Genomic DNA, 23045 nt, shown 5'->3' on the forward strand with positions numbered 1-23045 from the left:
AAGAAACATCTAGCATTTCTTATACACCCTATATGCTGAGGATTATGATAAAAAAGAAGTCATAAATATAAAAAAATTTATTATCATGCAATCTTTACAAATTGTATTCCTCACAATTTCTAGCTCCTTCAAACATTTTAGAATATCAATTTCCAGGAAAAAAATCCTTTAAAAATTACTAATATTTTAAGAGTGTTCTGGTGGCATAGTCTGCAGAGCGTTCCGCTGCTCACACAGAGGCGTCACCTCTCTGGCAGTTCAAATCCACCAGTGGTTCTTCAGGACAGAGATAGGGGATTTTCTCTTGTGCAATTTTTAACTTTGGAAACACACTGGAAAAGTTGGCTAGCATTCTGCTTCAACTCACTAAGAGACTTTAACTTTTTAATAATACAGAAATTGGTGTCAACTCTCAAGAACTTTTTAATTTTTTAAATAAGTGCTTTGCAATACTACAACAGAGATCAAACTTTCTAAAAAGAGCCAGAGTAGTATTTTAGGCTTTAGGTCATGTGATCTGTTACTGCTATGCAATTTTGTCATTGTGGCAAGGAATGAAATCATAGGCAATACATAAGAGAACACTGCTGTGTCTCAATAAAAATTTAAAAAGAAAACCCAACATTTTATCAAAGATGACACTCAGATGGTAAATACACACATGAAGAAATGTTCAAAATCCCTAGATACCAAAGAGATGCAAACAAAGAGGTATCATCTAATCCTCACAATAATAGCAAAGTTCAAGTTCAACGGGGCAACAAACAACAAATCCTGGCAAGGTTGTGAAGAGACTGGAATTCTTATTCACGGCTGGTGGGAACATAAAATCGTACAACCTCTATGGAAGGTGGTCTGGTGCTTCTAAAAAAACTGGAAATAGAAACATCTGACTCAACAAGTCCTCTACTGGTAATATACCCTAAAGAAACCTGATCCGTGACTCCAACAGATATATATGCACATCCATATTTACTGCTGCAATATTTACTATAGTAATAAGATGGAAGCAACCCAAGTGCCCAACAACAAATAAACAGATAGGAAAATTATGGTACATCCACACAATGAATATTATTAAGCACTAAAAAACAATGAACTTGTAAAACATTATACAACATGGGAAAGTGTGGAGGACATCATGCTAAGTGAAATATCTCAGTTACAAAAGGACAAATACTGCCTAACACCTCTTTTATAAAACAGGACTGACATGGGAAGTTGAGGAAAGAATAGGAAAAAAGTAGATATATAATGAATACTGCACTGGAACAGGTGAGGGAAAGAACTGACAGAATACATCATTAGGTAGTACTGATATGACAAATCTGGAACAAGAAGTACATTACAAAGTGGACTAGGAAAGGGGATAAGGAGGGGGAGGGGAGGAAAGAAAATGTGCAAAAACGATTAAACATGAAAAAGAAAACCTACAAAAACCCTACAAGGTCTGAGTGGAAATGGGTTTATCCCAAACATCATAGTTTACAACCTCTACCAGCCAAATAAAACAAAACATGTCATTATTCTGACAGCATAAAGCTCTGGTATCATTGTCAATAACAAGCAGTAACTTAAGAGATAAGCTTAATTTTACTTTTCCTTTAATTCTTTTTTAAAACCAAGCTTAGAAAGTTTAGGTTTAAAAAAAGTGCTTTTTTTAATGTGGTAAGTAATATAAATAATTTTCAGGAAATCAATGCTGTAACAAAAATCTCTGTTACATTTAAAGTCTTTTTATTCACCTTCAAAAATTACAGATGATTTAAAAAACTACAAATGATAATGAAAATGTCTCAAATTTATGTTTCCTTCAAATAACATGAAAGGAGTCTTCACTTGTTCTGTCCTAATGACTGCTTCCTGGTCTACGTATGGATTCCAAATGAGCTCAATTAAGTGTTGTGGAATTCTCAGTTATCTGTAATTTATTATCATCCACACAGTTATCAGGCTTGCATTATTTCACTAGACCTATTCAATTTGTATCCTGAGCAAAAAGTATGAGTAGCTGCACTCTATGAAGAACAATAAAGCATCAGGATTAGAGGAAGATTCATGAGCAACCTACATTATACAGAGGACATGAGCTTGTTTGCTTGCAGAAAGCAAAAAATAAGTGAAGCACTTACTGGTAAAGCTCAAAGACTGCAGAGCTCAGCATGGGTTACACCTCAACATAAAGAAAACAAAAATCCTCACATCTGAATGACAACATTATGATAAATGGAGAAAATACTGACATCAGCTGGTGGCCTAGTGGCAAGAAACTGTGCTACGATTCCAAAGGCTCATGGTTCAAATTCACCAGCTGCTCTGCCAGAAAAAAACAGGCAAATCTCCTCCCCTGCAATTAACTGTCTCTGAAAACTTGCTGGATGGTCAGCTGCAGGTCACTTTCGACTCAATGGTACACAATAACCAACAACAGTCATTATTTAGAAAAAAGTTAACAACTATATCTTTCAGATACCATTCTTTTTTAAATTTTTTTAAGTAATTGTACCTCTTTTTAAATTTTATTTTTATTGTATTGTTTTTTTGTGCATGTATCGTAAAATCAGATCTGACTGGTACAAGAGGTGATTGTCCCTTCTTCTCCAGCAGAGCATCTGGCAGATTTGAACCGCGCACCTCTGGGATTGCAGTGTATCAGATATCATTTTTAAAATAACAAAGTTAAAAATAAAAAACTGCTACTTAATAGGGATTTGTCAGAAAACTTGAAAAATTTCTTATGTGATCCTCATAGTTTTAAAGATATTATTCTAAATTGTTTAAAAACAATTACAGTATAAATCCATGTATTACAGATGACTAAAAAAGCCCTCCAAAATTAATACAAATATAAAAGCCTATCTTATTTACAGATAATTTGTTATTGTATGTCTATTAGTTTCCACTGCTGCTATAAAAACTACCACAAATTTAGTAGCACAAAACAAATTCTCTTAAATTTCTGGAGTAAAAGATCCAAACTTAATCTTGCAGAACTAAGTTACAGTGTCAAGAGGGCTGTATTTTCTCTGAAAACTCCAGGGAAATAATCTATTTCCTTGGCTCCTAAAGCAGCTTCCAGCATTCCTTAGCTTTTTGTTCTATCATTCCAATCTCTGCTCCAGTTGTCACATTGCCTTTTCCACTTCTGTGTTAATTCTCTTTGGCTTCCCTTATAAGGATACTTGTAATTACACTTGGAGTCCGTTTCAATAGCCCAAAATGATCTGTCTCAAAATCTTGAACTTAATCACATCCACAATCCATACAAGTAAACGTTCTAAGCTCTAGGAATGAAAGTCTGGGTAAGTTTGGGGGTGGTTCATCTTAGAAATGTTGTTTGTGTGGACATAGATTTCCCTCACTTTCTGAAACTAGAACATTCTTATAAAATCTGCCATACACCAAAATGGCATCAACCAAAAAACCCAATTACAATTATGTTAGAAAAATTTTTGAGCATTCCCAGATTCAATAAAATAACCTACCAAATCATAACACAGAACAGCTACAACAGCACCAACACATTCAGTGCAGGGTGCAAAGCGACAGCGAGCAGTATGATACCTGCGAGTGAGTGAAGTTCTGTGTGAAGGAGTTTGACAACTCTGTTTTCACTACTCAGGGTACAGGTGCACAGTGCCACTTGTAGCATTCAGTGCAAAACAAATGCTGAACATCAGCTTTCATCATTTCTTTCTCTCCCATAAAAGCAAATACCTTCAATGTTTTTTGGTTTAGCCAAAACAGGTATTATTGTAGATCTTTTATAAAAAAGATGTAGCATAAATTAATTTTTTAATGGAATAAAACTGTATATAAAGCCATACAGCCAGTTAGCCAGTCAAGTGAGGGTTGTTGAATATTCCTAGCTTTTGGGTACTAATTCCACATATCAAGCTTTCCTCACTTTGAATGATACTAATCAGTCTGTTATATCATTCTGCTATTTCAGGTTCTGATGAGCAGTTTATGTCTATTAATAGCTGAGAAAAAGTCAGTAATCGTGCTAAAAATGAAATAAAAAACAGTGCTAACTAAGAATAGTATGCTCTTTTAAAAATGTACAAAGTACATACAAAAAACGATTGAAGAAGCCTAAGATAAATATCAACAGACCATAAGGATAGCAGAAATTCTTCGATAGTATGCATAAAGGCACCATAACTAATACTAAAAGCAAGTAAAAATGGACCAAGAAGTTTATGTTGAAGAGTTAGAATAAATGATAGTTTAAAGGCATATTATAAAGTTTGGAGATTTGGAAAAACAGGAGCATAATGGTCTATTTTATATCTTCTTTGTCATATATTCATGCTGTGAATAAATTAATAGGAAATAAACTGTAATAATCCCACAAAGACTTCTTGGCGCTTCCTCTAACAATGTATTTGCTTAAAAAATATTTTCTTCATACACTTCTAGTAACAAAAAATAAATGCAGAAGCCAAAAAAATAACCCAAGTATTCTGTATTTAGTCAAACATTACAAAATTAAAGAAGGTAAAAACCATCCTCACAAACTGTGTTGTAAGTTATTCTTCATTAAAAAGTATTCATATTTATCTCAAAACAACTATGAGATATCATCTCACCCCAGTAAGAACAGCAAAATTTAACAGAACAGCAAACATCAAATGCTGGCAAGGTTGTGGAGAACCTGGAACCCATATTCACTGTTGGTGGAGTGTAAAATGGTGCAACCAATATGGAAGGCAGTGTGGCGCTTTCTCAAAAAGTTGCAAATAGAAATACCGTTTGACCCAGCAATTCCACTACTGGGAATATACCCCAAAGAAACCATAACTGCCACCCAAGCAGATATATACACACCCATGTTTATCGTGGCTTTGTTTGCAATAGCAAAGAGCTGGAAACAACCCAAGTGCCCATCAACAAACAAATGGATAGAGAAGCTCTGGTATATTCGCACAATGGAATAATATGCAGCACTGAAAAACAAGGAACTCATGAAGTATTATTCAAAATGGATGACCCTGAAGGACATTATGCTGAGTGAAATATCTCAGTCACAAAAGCACAAATATTGCATAGGGCCACTGTTGTAAAACGGGACTGACACTGGGGCTGAAGGAAGGCAGAGGAGGAGAGGAAAAATGCTGTATAGTGCACGGAAACAGATGAGGGAGAGAACTGTTTAAAAGGAATATATGATTGGGAATTACTGGCATGAAAGGTATCCAGAATGGAGGAGTGGACTAGAGGGGAGGGACTGCATAACAATAAGAGAGTTTTTCTTATACTTTTCAAGAAGAGTGAATTGGAAGGGTAGGGGTGGGCAGGAAGAAAACTGCAACAATGAACGACTGGAAACCCAAAGTCTCTGTAAACTTTCACTAAAATTAATAAAAAGAAACAAACAGAAGTAAATATTAAACAAGTTTCTTTAGAAGATAAAAAAGTATTCATATTTATCAAGTTATTTTTTATTAACAGGTAATGGACTTATTATTAAGTAGTTCCCTAAGATGATGCATTACACAAGTTTTCACTACAGTAGTCAAAAAAAACCCTCAACACAGAATGAGACAACAATTTACGACTTTTGTTGTTGTGAGGTACTGTAGAGTTGAATACTACTCATAACAATCCAATGAACAACAAACAACAAATCTAAACACTAAAGCCTATTGCAGCAGTCTCCATGTCAATCCAGCTGGTCTAGGGTCTTCCTTTCCCTCGCTGACCCACCACCCTTCCAAGCAATATACCCCTCTCCAAGTAGTAGCCCCCCTCCTAGCAACATGCCTGAAGTATATGAAACAAAGTCTCATCATCCTTGCCTCCAAAGAAGACTCTGGCTATTTGTTTGTTCTTCTGGCAGTCCATGGGATGCTCATTGCTCTGAGTCCTATTATAAACATGAGACATTCTGGTACAACAGAGAGAACAAATAGCCATCTATGAATCAGGAAAAGTCAACTTTTGATTTCTAATATACCCTAATTATCTAAACTTCAAACAATTTCTTTCTCTAAAGTGTAAAAAGAACAAGGGTTACAAGGAGAAGGTCCTATTTGACCTTTACCAACTTCACAAATGGGAACCATCCCCATCAACACCACCACCACAAAACCAATTCTCATGAAGTCAGACATGTCCTCCGCACTCCTGTACTTCTTTTTACTCCTGTACTTCTTTATACTCAACAACAATTTTACTGCTTTACTGGGTCCAAAATCAGATGTTATAGCTCATAGACCACACAAAATCATACTGGGGAAGTCAAAAGGTTATAATGCAGGTTAGTAGCAGAATACCATCAGGATAGCTTCCAAAATGTGCTTGTAGGTGCCTCAGCCTTAAGCCCAGTATCACAGAGCTGTCAGTCTTGCCAAATATGGCTCTTCCTGCCCCTCCAAATGTCCAACAAATTTGGACAAAGGCTCTTAGCTCTGGTTCCGTAGCATAGCAGTCCTAAGGTCTCATCTCCTGTCCGTTCTTTGGTTCTTCACTATGGCTACTGCTTCTGTAGACCCTTGTCTGGCTAATGCAAGAATCTCTGGCTCCAAAGGATATACTACATTCTTTTGCTTCCCTGTTGCTAGTGGGGAAGATCACCTAATTCTGCTGCTGAATTTGCTCAACTGAATGGCAAGACCAACCTTCTGGATAGGCCAACAAACACTGCTCACATATTCCTACCTATCCTCATTGATAGAGAAGCCAATTTGGAGAAACTCTCAATAGCACATTAGCTATCAGTTGTCATCATTATAAAACCAGGGCCTAGGAAGAAAACCTAATATCCTAGATAATTCTCAATTCTATAATTTGTGTAAAGCTTAAAACTAGAAAAAGAAAGACTAGAAACTGTGAAACATTCGACAAAGCAGACTATTCAATCTTAAAGAAAATGTTAATAAAGTGGCAGTTTGGAATGCTGTAACAGTGGCAGACTTCCTCCTAATACTACTATCTAAATTTTCTGAAAAAGTGATCAGCATTTTTAACACATTAATATAGTTTATAAGAAACCATAAAAGAAAGGGGGAGGGAACCTTCAAACTCTGAATTAAAATGTAACTATTGGTTGCACAATAACTTGCCAGGAAAAGCTTTATCAAAGAAGGCTATTAAGAATCTGTAACTATGTGTTAAAGTAAAAAATTTATAAATATAACAAACACATAAACAAATTAACAGTGCAATACTGAAAGGAAAAGGGTTCTTCCATGAAAGAATAAAAGACCTTATCACAAATACTGACAGAAATGATAATTATTTTTTTAAAACTTTAAAAATGTTTAAAACTGAAAAGGACAACTTTTACATTTTAAATTATGAGATCATGCCTTTATTTGTATATAATATATAGTATATAAGAAATTACAAACCAGAATTTTAACTAAAATCAGACTATTCAGAACTAGCAAAGTAAAATAGGGGATTCTCTTAGAAAGATCTGACAAATTCAAAAGATATCTCTTCCCTAAATTTGAGTTTAGTCATATAATGATTGAAAAGCAACTATTTGAAGTAGTATTTTCTTTTTACTTTTCCAATTAGTATCTGCCCCCAAATGCCACTAATAAGTGAAGTTTGCCAAATAGATCTGTTTAACAGTGCTTAAAAGTTACATATAAAGTGAATATAATTTACAAATCACTTTATTTAATCACTTTAAGTTTTTAATAATTTCATGGTTTTCAGTAAGTCACTAGTAAAGTCTACTGAAATAATTCTATGTCTATACAAACTAAACTATCTTCCACAAAACAGAACCAAGTCCTGTAAATTTTAAACAGGCTCAGAACACTGGGAACACAAGTGAGGAAAGTACCTGTGAGGAAAGCTGGAGGAAAAGCCTCCTGAGAAAGACTACAATACAATTCTCAGCACTCACACAAAGCTAGGAGTATTTTCATCTCCCACATCTAGGGAAGGGGGGAAATATCATAATTCATGAGGCAGAAAAGTAAGAAAGGACTGAATTATTTAAAAAAAAAAAAAAAACCAAACTCACTGAGAAACATCCTGTATCTGATGGCTTCACTAGTGAATTCTGCCAAATATTAAAAAGCAAGTATATCAATAACAAAAAGCAAGTATATCTAAGCTCTTCCATAAAACTACGGAGAAATTAATCCTGCCCAATTCATTCTATAACACAAGAATTATCTTAACACCAAAACAAACAAACAAAAAGAGCATTCATGGGAAAAAAAGCGAACTAAAAGTTCATGTTGTTGTGATTAATGTTAGATGCCACTGAGTCAAACAGATCTGAACTTTGCCTTATCTTATGCTATCCTCATCATCTCTGATAATACACAAGCCCATTGTCACTGTATCAATCCATCTTGCTGAGGGTCTTCCTCATTTTCTCTGGCCCTCCTCTCCTCCCCAGCATGATTATTTTCCCCCCAAGGACTGATCTCTCTTGACAACATTTTCAAACTATATGAGATGAAATGTTATCATTCTTGCCTTAAAGGAACACCCTGATTGCACTTCCTCTTAAATCTCAAAAATTCAACTTATTGCCATCAAGTCAGAACTGACTCATAGCTGACTACAGCAGGTTTTCAGAGAATATATATTTACATAAGGACTATCCATCCTTCTCCCATGTCACAGCTGGTGGATTCAAATCACAAGCCTTTGAGTTGGCAGTCCAAGCTTTAATAACCACCATATCTCCAAAGAGCTTCATCTTCTCAGTACAGAAAAAAAATTGTGAAAATTTTAGCAAAAGATAGCATTCTAGGACTAAAACCAAGGACTATAAACTTCATTCAAGAAAAGCTTGGAAGAACTTTAGTGGTCCTAATCCACAACATAAAAAGTCTTCCAAGTATCCTGGAAAATCTACAACCGGGAGAAGATAAAATAGATGAATGGGACCTTCTAAGAATCAAATCCCTATGCACAGCCAAAAACTTCTCCAACAGAGTAAAAAGGGAAGCCACAGACTAGGAAAAAATATCTGGTAATGACATATCCAGATAAGGGACTTATATCCGGAATTTATAAAATACTTGAACACCACAATAAGATAAAGGTAAATAATCCAATAGAAAAATGGGCACAGGATATGAAGAGACATTTCACCGAAGAAGACATTCAGATGGCCAACAAGCACATGAAGAAATGTTCAAAGTCCCTAGCTCTAAGAGAGATGCAAATCAAAACAACTATGAGATATCATCTCACCCCAGTAAGAATAGCAAAATATAACAGAACAGCAAGCAACAAATGCTGGCGAGGATGTGGAGAAACTGGAACTCTTATTCACTGTTGGTGGGAATGTAAGATGGTGCAACCATTGTGGAAGGCGGTGTGGCGCTTTCTCAAAAAATTGCAAATAGAGATACCATTTGACCCAGCAATCCCATTACTGGGAATATACCCCAGAGAGACCATGTCTGCCATCCAAGCAGATATATGCACACCCATGTTTATTGCAGCTTTGTTTACAATAGCAAAAAGTTGGAAGCAGCCTAAGGGCCCATCAACAAATGAATGGATAGAGAAGCTGTGGTATATTCACACAATGGAATACTACGCAGCATTGAAAAACAAGGAACTCATGCAATATTATTCAAAGTGGGTGACCCTGGAGACATTATGCTGAGTGAAATATCTCAGTCACAAAGGGACAAATACTGCATGGTGCCACTGTTGTAGAATGGGTCTGACATCAGGGTGGGGGTATGACAGAAAAAACTGGATAAATTACGTATATTGTATTGAAACAGATGAGGGAAAGAACAGATTTGAAGTGATATATGATTGAGTATTATGGTTAGCACAGGAATCCAGAATTAAGGTTGCACAGAGAAGTGTACTCGGGGTGGGGGATGGGGGGAAGGGACGTGGGAATTGTATACTAATGAAGGAATTTCTTTTTTTTTCTCTCTCTTCAGAGGGGGAAGCAAGCTGGTGGGGAGGGGTGGGCAGGGAGAAAACTGTGGCAATGAATGAATGGAAATCCAAAACCTCTGTAAAAAAAGAAAAATAAAATAAAAAATAAAAAGAACTAAAACTGTAGGAGATAATGAAGCCACACACACACACAAAAAGATAATATTCTCATAGTCAAGTGAGGTTTATTTTAGGAGAGCAAAGCTAGTTTAAAATTCTAAAAGCATCTATATAATTTTTTGTATTAACAAACTGTGGGGGCAAGATAATTTTAGTGGAAAGCATTTGGAAAAAAGTCAACATTTATTAAAAAGCTCACAGTAAGCTAGGATTTGAAGGCAATTTCTTCAACCTTAAAAGTAAATCTGTAAAAATCTATAGCATAGTGGTAAGGAGGTGTGCTGCCAAACCAAAGTGGTTCTACCAGCTTCAATGGGAGAAAGATAGGTAATCTTCTCTCGTACAGTTTACAGCCTCTGAAAGCTCACTGGAGGGTTAGCTATGTGTCAGTGCTGATTCAACAGCACACAACAACAGCAGCAGAAGCAGCATATTAAAGTGAAAAAAACTGAATGTTCTTCTAGTTATCAAAACAAGGCAAATATATCTAATAATATGTATTGTTTCAGATCAGTATTAAGGAACAAGACAAAGAAAAATTAAGAAAGGACCAAAAACAAAGGTTAAGAAAGAAAACGGTTTTCATTTACAGCATAGCAGATAGAAAATGCTACAGAATCTAAAAAATTGCTATTACAACCAGTAATGATTTTAACAACTGGCTCCAAAATGAGCATACAAAACCAATTAACTGTATTTCTACATATACAAGCAACAAAGTACAATCAGAAGTGAAACAAAACTGTAACACTTGTATAAAAAACTTTGTAATAAATCTAACAAAAAGAATTACAAAATTTAAAATACAAAAATGAACATACACTTGACAAAACTTAAAAAATTGGATACTTTAATTATGTGTCAATAATGTTAGCTCAATTAAGTGCTCTTTTATAAAAGGATACATTAACAGAACTAAAAAACTGAAGCTGACAGTAATAATTCTTACAGTTAGTTAATCAATAAAAAGATGAGTCAAGAACTCTTGAGGCGATATACTTCTCTGACACAATGTTGTCAGTTAGGTAAACATGAATACAAAGTCTTTTTACAAATTGTTACCTGTGAGATGTGATTGATGGAAGATTCCATTCTCCGAAGTTGAGAGGCTTGGATGTCCAGCAACTGGAGTACATTGTTGGCCAATGCATTTATTTGATAAGCAACACTAGCTAGGGATTGGGTCGTATAGGCTTTGGTCTCTTCTAAAGCTTTTCTCTTGTCTGTAGCCTGAAATAAGAGCAAAAAAATCAATAGTGTTTTAGGTTAACATGAATTAATCATATCTTCTAGAAAAGACAGTTACTGGTACAGTTCAAAAGAAAAGCATAATTCAATCAAAGAATTTACTAGATTTATCTGATCTGTTAAATGAAAACACTTTCTAGACAGTGGCATAAGTCATATCAGAAATTTCTTAGTAACTCACTCCCTCTTGACTACTGCTGTCCAATGAGGTCTGCTGAACGGGGTACTGGATAATTATCACCACAGTATCAGAAGCACACTATTTTTATTTTATTTTATTTGTACAAGTACCATCAAATCTGACTGGTACAAGAGGTGATTGTCCCTCCTTATCCAGCAGAGCATTTGGTGGATTAGAACCGCGCAACTCTGGAATTGCAGTGCAGAAGCACACTATTAACAGGAAGCTCTGGGAGCCTAATTGGTAGAGAGTTATGCTGCCAACAGAGGTGGCCCCTTTTTTGAAGTCTAAGTCCACCAGTGGCTCTGCAAGGAAAAAAAATGTGGACTTTTGTAAAATTTACAGGCTCTGTAAACCCACTAGAGAGTCAGCTGTGGGTCCACAGCAATGAGTTGAAGGCCATTTTTTTTAATGTACACTCTCCTTCAATCACCAATTAAATGCATATATCTTTAGGATTTCTGTCAATCTAAGCTCCTAAACTAATCCTAAGATACTAATGATATTGTTGTTGTTGATATGTGCCGTCGAGTTGCTTCAACTCACAGCCACCCTATGTACACCAAACAGCCCTAAACCCTGCTCTGTCCTGTGCCAATCTCACTGTCTCCGACACACCCATCCCGATTACCCCAGTCACTGAATCAATCCACCTCATAGAGGATATTCCCCTTCTGCGCTGTCCCTCAACCCTCTCCAAGGACTGGTCCCTCCTTGCAACATGTCCAAAGTATGTCAGACAAAGCCTCAGAATCCTTCCCTCCAAGGAGCAGCCTGATTTAAACCTCTCTAAGATAAACCTGTTTGTTTTCTTGGCAGTCCATGGTACATTCAGTACTCTTCTCCAGCACCACAGCTCAAAGGCATCAATTCTCCTTCTAGCCTCCTAATGATAGACGAAATCCATTCTACCTTATATTCATTCCTATTTTGCTTGATCACCACCAAATTCCATCACCTCTAGAATCCATTTTAGTAATCAAGCCACTCACCACCATAAAGCTGCTTTAAGTAATTATGACTCATTCCTTCTTCCCAAATAAACGCCAGTACTTAAATCAATCAGATGGTAAGAAATTCTCAAAGAAGCAAAGTTAAAAAAATAAGTGATTAAGGGAGAAGTAAAAGGGTAATAACAGTAATAAATTGTTTAAAATATTAAGAAAAAGACCAAAAGGCATAGGAAATTAGGTAAGAGGAATAGCAGTTTACAGAAAAAGTAATCCAACCAACCAAAGACATTAAATCTAGCTCATAACAGAAAAGAAATGTCAATGAAAAACTAATAGGAGAAATACACCAAAGTTTGACAAGGTACTCAGCAAAGTTATATGGAAAGGTTAGTGATGATGATGATGATGATGATGATGTTGTTGTTGTTATGTGCCATCGAGTCGCTTGCAACTCATAGCGACCCTATGTTACAAGAGCGCAAAATGCCACACAGGATAGATAGGTTAGTGATATGAAGAAAAATTACATACAGATTTAGCACTGCTGACCAAGCTCACTTTTAGGAAATCTATCTCTAATTGCTAGTAAAAACACAAGATGTAAGCATAAAATTATTCACTGTAACTGAGAAAAACTGGATAAATTGTGTATACTGTACTGAAACAGATGAGGGACTGAATAATTTAGAAGCGATGCATGATAGGGTATTATGGTTATCACAAGAGTCCACAATTAAGGTTACATAGTGAAATGTACTAGGGGTGGTGGGAGGGGTGCGGGGGGATTGTGTACCAGGGAGGGTGTCTTACTTTTGAAAGAGAGGAGCGAACTGGGGGGTGGGAGGAGAGGGCTGGGTGGGGAGAGAAGTGCAGCAATGAATGAATGGAAATCCAAATTCTCTGTAAATGTTCATTAAAATTATTTTTTAAAAAATTATTAAAAAAAAGTATTCACTGTAGCACTATATTTAACAATATAAGACTAATATACCAGTACAATTAGCTTAACACAGCAGGCTCAACAGATCATGGAAAAGAATGCTGATGGAAAAAGGAATCTTAATATCCCTTATAGAAGTATCTATATTATCACTAGGGTACTCCAGTAGTACAGTTCATAGGTTGCTTCACTGCTAACTCAAAGGCTTTATCTTTTGGCAATTCAAATCCATCAGCAGCTCTCGAGAGAAAAGATGAGCAACTTCCTTCTGTGTGATTTACAGCCTCAAAAACTTAATCAAGGGTCAGCTACTAGTCAGTTTCAACTCAAAAAGAATGAGTTTTTATTATCACTATGCCATCATATCCAGAATGCTGCTATTGCTATTACTAGGTGGGATCAAGTTCAATTCATAGCAACCCCATGTAAAGGGGTTTTTAGAAATGTAAATCTTAATGGGAGCAAACTATCTCATTTTTCTCCAATGGCACAGCTGGTGGATTCAAATTACTGACCTTTCACCAGCCTAACATGGAATGAACTACAGCATAGGATGAATATGGATTGTTGTTGCTGTTGGTTTTGAGTGCTGTTGAGTTGACTACAACTCTTAGCAACCATATAAACAATGGATCTGAACCATGCATGCTCTATCTTGTGCCATCCTTACCATCTCTGATATACTTGAGCCCATTTTTGCAGTCATTCTGTCAGTGCACATTGTTGAGGGTTTTGTCTCTTTTGCTGATTCTCCACCTTTCCAAGCAAGATGTCTTTTTCCAAGGCCTAGCGCCATTGTAACAATGCTCAACGAATGTGAGCCAAAGTTTTGCCATCTTTGACTTTAAGGCATATCCTGGTTGTAATTTTTCCAAGCCCAATGTGAAATGAATTATATCATCAGATAGTGTATACAGGTATGTATATGTGTATGTTATTGTATGTATATACAGTAAGTGTGCACATACATCTATATATACAAACAATAAACAAACACAATATATGTGCTATCTATTATATATGATCAATTAATAAAGACTATGGGGGGGACATAATTACAAATACTTTTTACATATCGCACATAACACTGCACAGGATGGGTTTTCTAGTTTGAAGAATTAGATCCACAGTATTTCACAGGATCTTAAAAAGGTAATATATTATCCCTAGTTTATGAGTAGTTTCTAACATCTTTAAACTTGCAAGCAGCATTTAAAATACAAAGAAAACAAAAATCTTCACACTGGACCAATAAGCAACATCATTATAAATGGAGAAAAGACCAAAGTTGGCAATTATTTCATTTTATTAGGTTCCACAATCAACACCTATGCCAAAAGCAGATAAGAAATGCATTAGGGAAATGTGCTGTCAAGAACCTCCCAAAAGTAACTTTCATTAAAATAAAATAAAAATTAAAAAGAGCCTCCCAAAGGTGCTAAAGAGCAAAGATAGGAGTTTAAAGACTAAGGTGCAACTCATCCAACCCATGGTCTTTTCAATTGTATCCTACACATCTAACAGTTGGACAATGAATAAGGAAGAATGATAAAGAATCAATGTCTTTGAATTGTGTTGTTGGTGAAGAGTATTTACAATCAGTCAAAAAGTACAAACAAATCTATCTTGAAGAAAGTACAACCATACTGCTCCTTAGAAGCAAGGATGGTGAAACTTCATCTCATTTTCTTGGGGCATATTTTCAGGATGAATTCAGTCTTTCGAAAGAGACATTATGCTAGAAAAAGTAGGGAATCAGCTAAAAAGAGGAAGACTCTAATCAAGATGGACTGACAGAGTGAGCACCGCAATGGGCTTTAACAGGACAGAGATTGTGAGGATGATGCAGGATAGAGTAGGCTTTAGACCTGTTGTTCACAGGACGTAAAAACAACAATATTTATCTCAACTCGTCTAAAGGAAAAGAAGAAAACCAAAGACACAAAGAAGAAACTATTCTACAAAACAAATAGTTTCTACCAAAATCTAATCTACCGTGAGACTAGAAGAACTCGCTGGTACCAGGATAGCACTACTCACCAATCTGACTGGGGTCACAATGGATGAATCTTGATAGAATTGAGGGGGAATAATATGTTTGAGAACCTCACATTCTTCAATTAAAAAATAAAACAAGATCCACCAAACAAATAAATATAAAAAACACAAAAAGTCTCAGATTTTGCAACTAGTTGAGACTATGGATTTACCAAGATATTCTTTATTTAAACCTTGAACCAAACTAGTCCTTGACTTCAGCTTATGGCTCACAAAACAAAGAAAATCATGTGAGTTCTATGCTTCTCTTAAAAATTAAAACTACAGAAGATGAAAGGGAACTATGGTGGCTTGGTGAGTAAGTGCTGTACTTTACAATCCAAAGGCACAAGGTTCGTATCTACAAGAATCTCCAAGAGAAAAATGGGCAATTCTCCAGTGTGATTTACTACCTCTGAGAACTTGCTGGAGGGCCAGCTATAAGTCAGTTCCAACTCGATGGTACTAAACAACAATATCCTAAGACCAAAAGACAGTAATTATCTTAAAGATGAACATGTAAGGAAGCAGGGAAACTAGATTAATGAATATGGAACAACTTGGATAAAAATAATGAGACTATTCACACATTGTAAAGACTGTAATGTTATTGAAGAAAATGCAGATTGGGAATCTAAACTTCTGTGTAAACCTTCACCAAAATCCCAAGAAAATATTATTTCCCAAAAAAAACAAAAGTTTACATATGATCAAAATTAAAAGGGGAGAAACTGCACTGCAATCCCAGAGGTATGTGGTTCAAATCCACCAGATGCTCTGCTGGAGAAGGGGGGGCAATCTCCTCCTGTACCTGTCAGATCCAATTTGATGGTGTACACACACACAGAGCAAAATTTTTTAAAAAAGGGTGGGGGAGAAACTCTTATTTAACTAAATTTAAACTGAAAGCATCAGTTTGAACCTAAATTATATATTATAAATCAATGCTTGTTTTTATACCACAAAAAAAAAGGACTAAAAATAACTAGTAGTCACTCCCTTATCCCAAAAAAAAGTATAGTCTTTTTATAATTGCATGAAAAGGAGCTAAGACTTTAAGTGGCTATACCTAGACATAAAAACAAGACAGTTGGGGAGCTCTGGTGGCCTAGTGGCAAGAAGCTGCGCTGCAATCCCAGAGATATGTGCTTTGAATTCACCAGATGCTTTGCCAGAGAAGGAGGGGCCATTTCCTCCTGTACCAGTCAGATCCAATTTGACAGTACACGCACAGAGAAAATAATAAAATTAAAAAACAAACAAAAAACAAGACAGACAAATATGCCATGAACTCAGTTTCAAATCATGGTAGTCCCACCTGGGCAGAACCAGAACTGCCCGACAGGGGTTTTTAAGGCTGTAAGTCAGCCAGCAGGCCACCCCTCTTCTCTACTAATCTTTCAGCTGCTAGTCAGTGCTTAAACATTTTTACCACTGGATAACCCCTAATGTCAAATGAAGTCCCGCCAAAATAATAAAAAAACGCCACAGTCGTGTCAGTTCCCAACTCACAGTATCTCCCTCAGGTTCCAGCTCTGGAAATCTTTACAGGAAACTGCTCATCATTCTCCCCTAGAGCTGCTAATGGATGTGAACTACCAACCTTTTGGTTAGCAGCCCAATTACCTTATCCCCCCCCCCACCAGCAGGGTTCCTTTAAAATATTAATAACAGAAAAAGGGAAAGAAAAGTCATACTGTTTCCATTATTAAAATTTAAAGTAAAATTCTTTTCCCCAGTCACTTATCAAGTGTTCAGTAGTCAGTGTTATTTCTTTCATATACTGAATTTAAAAAGTAAATCTGAACAAGACTTGCTGCTGCCCCTTATTTTTTAATCTTTAAGTGTAGTAATCAAGCATTGATTTTTCTCCATCTTTAGTTGTACCACCAAGCAACCTTAATATGCTGCAAAACAGATAAAAACTAGAAAACAAATAATCAGCCTTTCTCTAAGGATTTAAAACAGACGTAATCAATCATAGCAGTCTTCTTTGAAAATCTACTCTTTGCTATTGTCTTTTGAAACTGACACAATACGATAGGAAATTCATATGCCATCCTTGTCTCATGCTACTGATTAATTTGCTTAAAACAGAAATAAGAACACTGAACGTTAAAAGAAACAGTTAATTATTTAAGACTTAAACAATGCAGCCCAGAACTAAACAGGAAATTCCTCAGATAATTGAGGCTCATCTCATCCATAACACTAGCTCTTTTCTTCCTCCTTTACCCACCTAATGAAATAAAGTTCTAATGAGTCAGATCTGCTCACTGGAGTAAAGACTCCCCCCCACCGTGAATCTTTTTCTTGCCCCTAAAGGTGACTGCTCTCTCAACCGTCTCAATAGACCTATCTAACTTGAACCATCTTTCCTATCCCCTGGCCACTCAACTTTCACTTATTACTACTGGAAAGCAATCTTTTGTGTCTTCTCTCTTTCTCTACTACATTAAAGTATTTAAACCATAAGAAAAAAGAACATAATTATGATGCTTTCAAATGAACACATTCTAAATGAAAACAAATATCCTTTTTTAAAGTTTGTCTATTTTCTCTCCTGACTTGTAATAAAGATTTTCTAATCTGTAATCAAGTTGAGAAAAGGAAAAGAACGCATCATAATTTTAACATTAGGTGACTCCAGGAATCAATGGGATGCCAATGTTTTAACTAACAGATGCAAGATGAGAAGTGCTCATCAGTCTAGAACAGGAAATCTGAGGACAGCTGCCTGACCAACTGACTGGAAGAGAGCCACATTTGTTCCTATTTCCAAGAAGGGTAATCCAATAGAATGTGGAAATTATTGAACAATATCATTAATATCATACATAAGGAAAATATTGCTAAAAATCACCCAAAAAATGGCTAGGACAATAAATAGAGAACTACCAGAAGTTCAAGCTGGACTTAGAAGAGGTCATGGAACCAAGGATATCACTGCTGATGTCAGATGGAGCCTAGGTAAAAGCAAAGAATGCAAGAATATTTATTTGTGGTTATGGCATTTGACTGTGTGGATCATAATAAATTATGGCTAGCATCGAAAAGAATGAGAATTCCAAACCACTTAATTGTACTCATATGAAACCTAGACTTAGAAAGACCAAGAAGCTGTTATGCTGATAGCACAAAGGAGCATGGCACAGTTTAAAATGAAGAATGTGCACCAGCACTGTATCCTCTCTCCACATCTATTCAATCTGTATGCTGAGCAAAGCATTCAAGAAGTTAAGAGTCTGAATATGGCATCAGGATTGAAGGAAGACTCATCAACAACCTGCATCATGCAGATGACACACTCTGCTTGCTGTTAAGTGAGGAGGACTTGAGGCAATTATTGCAGAAGACCAAAATGACAGTCTTCAACATGGATTACATCCTAACGTCAAGAAAATAAAACATTCTCACCAATGAACTGACAGGGAACATCATCAAAGATGGAGACAAGATTGAAACCATCAACTACTTCCATCTTACTTGATTCATCAACACCTTTGGTACCAGCCCTGAGATTAGGAGACATATTGGCAGTGGGAAAATCTATCCAAATTACTGAGGAGCAATGATATCAGTCTGAAGACTAAGCTGCACCCAATTCAGGCCATGGTTTTTCCAATCACTTGCATCTGAGAGCTGGATAATGAATAAAGACAGAAGAAGAATGAATGTCTTTGAGATGTAGTATTAGAAAAGAGCACTGAATAGCCTATGGATTGTCAAAAGAACAAACAGATATGTCTTGGAGAAAAGAGCAGTCAGAGTGCTCCATGGAGACAAAGATGACAAAGCTTCATCTCACATTCTTTGGCCATGTTGGTAGGAGAGGCTATTCCTTAGAGAGGGGCATTATGTTTGGAAAGACAGAGTCAGTGAATAAGAGGAAGACCCTCAACCAGATGGACCGACACAGTGTCTGCAGCAATGAGCTCAAGTATGTTGGAAAGTACAAAGATGGCACACGACTGGCCAAGGTTCAGGTCTTTTGTTCATAAAGTTACTCTGAGTAGTACTCATCTTGATAGCATCTATTCAAACAGACCATATTAATATATTACTGTATTTTCTTCACATCTTTCTAATGCATGTGTGTAGAGAGGAATGTAATACATAGTTTTCTCTAATAATCAAACAAGAGTGGAATTTTTAAAATTCTAGGAATTCAGAAGAAACATGCAAATTTAATTATAAGTAGCTTCTATTGTTTCTCTGGTTAATGTAAAATTAAATATATACAAAAACAGAATAAAATAATAACCACCATACAGTTGGAAACAAGATCCATATTTCACACCATAAAAGTAACTCAAGATTGATTAAAGGTCTAAAACTAAAGACTATTGTGAGGAGGGGCAAAAAGAATCAAACAACTTTTGAGTCCTATCTTTGGCACAGACGATCGACCATAAACTGAAAATGCACAAGCAGCAGTGTAAACTCTATACTAGATGACTGGGACCTCCTAGAAATGAAATACTTTGTGCATAAAAAACTACTTTAAAAGGATAAAAAGAGGGACGATTCTAGGAAAGACTATTTGGTAATGACATTATCTGTCAAGGGACTTATTCTACAATTTCTACAATCTTAAAAACTTCCAAGAAAAAGACAACTCAATTACACAATGAGCAGAAGACAGGAATAGACATTTATCAACAAAGACTTTCAGATGGCCAACACACATGAAGAAAGAGGGCTGAGAGTCCTTAAATTTCAGAGAGATGCAAATCAAAACTTCAGCAACAATAGCAAAGTTCAACAGAACAGGAAACAGTAAATCCCAGCAAGGCTGTGGAGCGAATGGAATTCTCATACACTGCTGGTGAGACTGTAAAATGGTGTCAACACTACTGAAATCAGTTGAGTGCTTCCGTCTTGTTAGGCGCTTGTAGAGACAGAAGTGACACACAGCTGACTCTCAAGCATTTTAGAGGCTGTAAATCACAGGAGAGGAGATTGCTCAACTTTCTCATGCAGAACAGCTGATGATGCCTTTGAGTTGGCAGTGTAACTCCTTACACACTATGCCACCTGAATATCCTATTGCTTCCTTGTTGGTTATGTGCCCTCAAACCCACTGTGTCTCAGAGTAACCCTATGAACAACAGTGATCCTTGCCCTCTCCTGTGCCATTAACATCATCTCTTGCACACTTAAGCCCACTGCAGCAGTCACTGTGTCAGCCCATCTCATTGAGGGTCTTCCTCCCTTTCACCTACCCTCCACTTTTCCAAGCATGACATCCTTCTCCAAGAACAACAACTTCTTGTCAACTATGACTGATAGTGACCCTATGAACAATGGCTTTGAACCTTGCCGTATGCTGAGCCAATATAACCATCTCTGACACACACCTGACCCCAATGCCACAATCACTGTGTCAATCCATCCCATTAAGGGTTTTCCTCTTATACGCTGACCTTCTACCCTTCACAAGCATGACGTTCTTCTCCAAGGACTGGCACTTTCTAACAAAATGTCCAATATGTGAGATGCAGTTTCACCATCCTTGGTTCTACGGAGCACTCTGGCTTTCCTTTCTCCAACACAGACTTGTTCATTCTTTTGACAATCCACAGGATATTCAGTACTCTTCTCCAAAATCACAACTCAAAGGCATCATTCTTCTTCCAACATCCATAGCAACTGTCAACTTTTAGATGCACAGCAAACTGAGAGGACAATGGCTCAGCACATCTTAAAGTGACATCACTGCTCTTCACCTTTGCTGTCACAGTACACAACCAAGTTCAACATGCTCAGACAAACTGGCAACTATGGCATGACTGCTGCCTAACAGTTTTAAAAAATGCATACCAATTTCACAAACATTAAAATGGAGTTTAGAAGGAGGCTTCTTAAGAGTTGATGAACTATTATTCTATTATACCTTTATAATATTTATAAAAACAAAAAGTTTCTTGATTTAAAGAGATTTTCTTAATAAGGCTGTATGTTAATACTAGTCAGAGTACTTATACTTCAAGTATTATCTTTAAATGAAAAATCATTTTATGTAATACACAAAATAAAATACAAACTTTTGAGATCAATCTAAGGGGTTGATGGGTTTGATAACTGAGAAACTTGCCAGGAGGAAGGACAATCAGCCTATGAGAGGATTAAGAGGAAAAGAGCACAAAGACAAAATTTTAGTTTAATACTGACAAAGTAATTAATAGACATTGAGCCATGGAGACGAATATGCATAGACTTATTACCTAGCTAACACTGAAAAAGATCTCATTTTCTTCGAGAGAATTCTCTTTGCAATAAAAGTGAAAACTAAATAAAAATAAATCCCAACAGGTTATAGCAAGTGTCCAGTAAAAACATAATTTTGTTTTCAAACTAAACATTTCGGACTGAGAGCTAGTCATTGTCAGCGTTGTAACAGTTCCTCTCAACCTTCTCCTGCTTAAGCAACTACTAAGAGGCCTATAAACCCTCCCAGTTCCCTTTCATTTCAGCAAACACTAGAGGAAGTCTTTACTTCATGATGAGTCACATAGCTTTGGCGGGTAGGAACAGGAGTTGTGGTACACTCTCTTCTCGAACTGGAGAACTAATACAAAACAATCAATTGCTATTATAGTTATTATATAAATTTCCAAATTCAACACTAAGGTAGATTGTTCCTGAAGCTTCACAAGTAAATTTCTATCCCCAGGGCATCACTAGTAACTACATAATTAGCCTATAAAATTTTAAGTTGTCTCTAAGATTTTGCTTTTACCATTGATTCTGCTACTACAAAAGAATTATTTTCTTGTTATTATATGCCCCTGAGTCAGAGGTGACTCATAATTGACCCTCCAACAGAATTTTGGAGGCTGTAAATCATGGAGATGATGTTGTCCACTGGTCCAGTGTTAAGAATTTTTGTTTTCTTGATTTTGAAAAAATATGATCCATATTGAAGGCTGCAGTCCTTGATCTTCTGCAGTAACCTCTTCAAGTCTTCCTCACTTTCAGCAAGTCTTCCTCCAACGCTGCTACCACACTATTCTTTATATAGTCTAGCTTCTCAAATTATTTGCTCAGCATATAGATTGCATCAGAGCCCTGCACAATGACTAAGGATGACAGAAGAATCGATGCTTTCAAGTTGTGGTGCTGGAGAAGAGTCTTGAACATACTATGGACTGCCAAAAAAAAACAAATAGATCTGTCTTGAAGAGGGTGAAATCAAGTTTCTCCTTAGAGTTTAGGATTTTGAAGCTTTGTCTCATATACTTTAGGTACATGGTCAGGAGAGATTGGTCCTTGGAGAAGGACATCATGCTCAGAAGGGTGGATGGACAGCACAGGATAGAATGAACCCAGATGAGATAGATTAACACAGTAACTGGGGCAATGGGGATAGGTATGTCGGAGTCAGTTTCACTGGCTCAGGTCAGGGCAGGTTTCAGGCAACTCGAGAGCACATAACAACAACAATAACAACTCACAAATTTAACAGTGTGGGGAAAGGATACAGCATTTTCTCTATACCTATTCACTGGGCAACATCATGACAGAGACTTAAATTGTTAGTTTCATCTCTCTTTACACAATCAATACCACTGGTATGAGTAGACAAGACTGGCAGCATCAGGATAGATGGTGAAGAGTAGCTCCACAATCAATACTTTTGGCACCAGCAGCCAGGACATTAAAAGACATATTGCCATGG

At 36.5% G+C, this 23045-nt stretch overlaps 1 protein-coding gene across 14 annotated transcripts in view; it reads right to left on the reverse strand.

Moving 5' to 3' along the window:
* Positions 1–23045, reverse strand: part of ABI1 (abl-interactor 1) — a 136241-nt gene that overhangs the window by 60419 nt on the left and 52777 nt on the right. For all 14 annotated transcript variants that reach the window (XM_006887075.1, XM_006887074.1, XM_006887067.1 and 11 more), the window contains one exon: positions 11068–11235. In XM_006887075.1, the coding sequence (XP_006887137.1) occupies positions 11068–11235 (168 nt within the window). The remainder of the gene's footprint in view (positions 1–11067; positions 11236–23045) is intronic.

The sequence above is a fragment of the Elephantulus edwardii genome, unplaced genomic scaffold (genome assembly GCF_000299155.1).
Source record: "Elephantulus edwardii isolate Elephantulus edwardi_28Jun2011 unplaced genomic scaffold, EleEdw1.0 scaffold00054, whole genome shotgun sequence".
Lineage (NCBI taxonomy): Eukaryota > Metazoa > Chordata > Mammalia > Macroscelidea > Macroscelididae > Elephantulus > Elephantulus edwardii.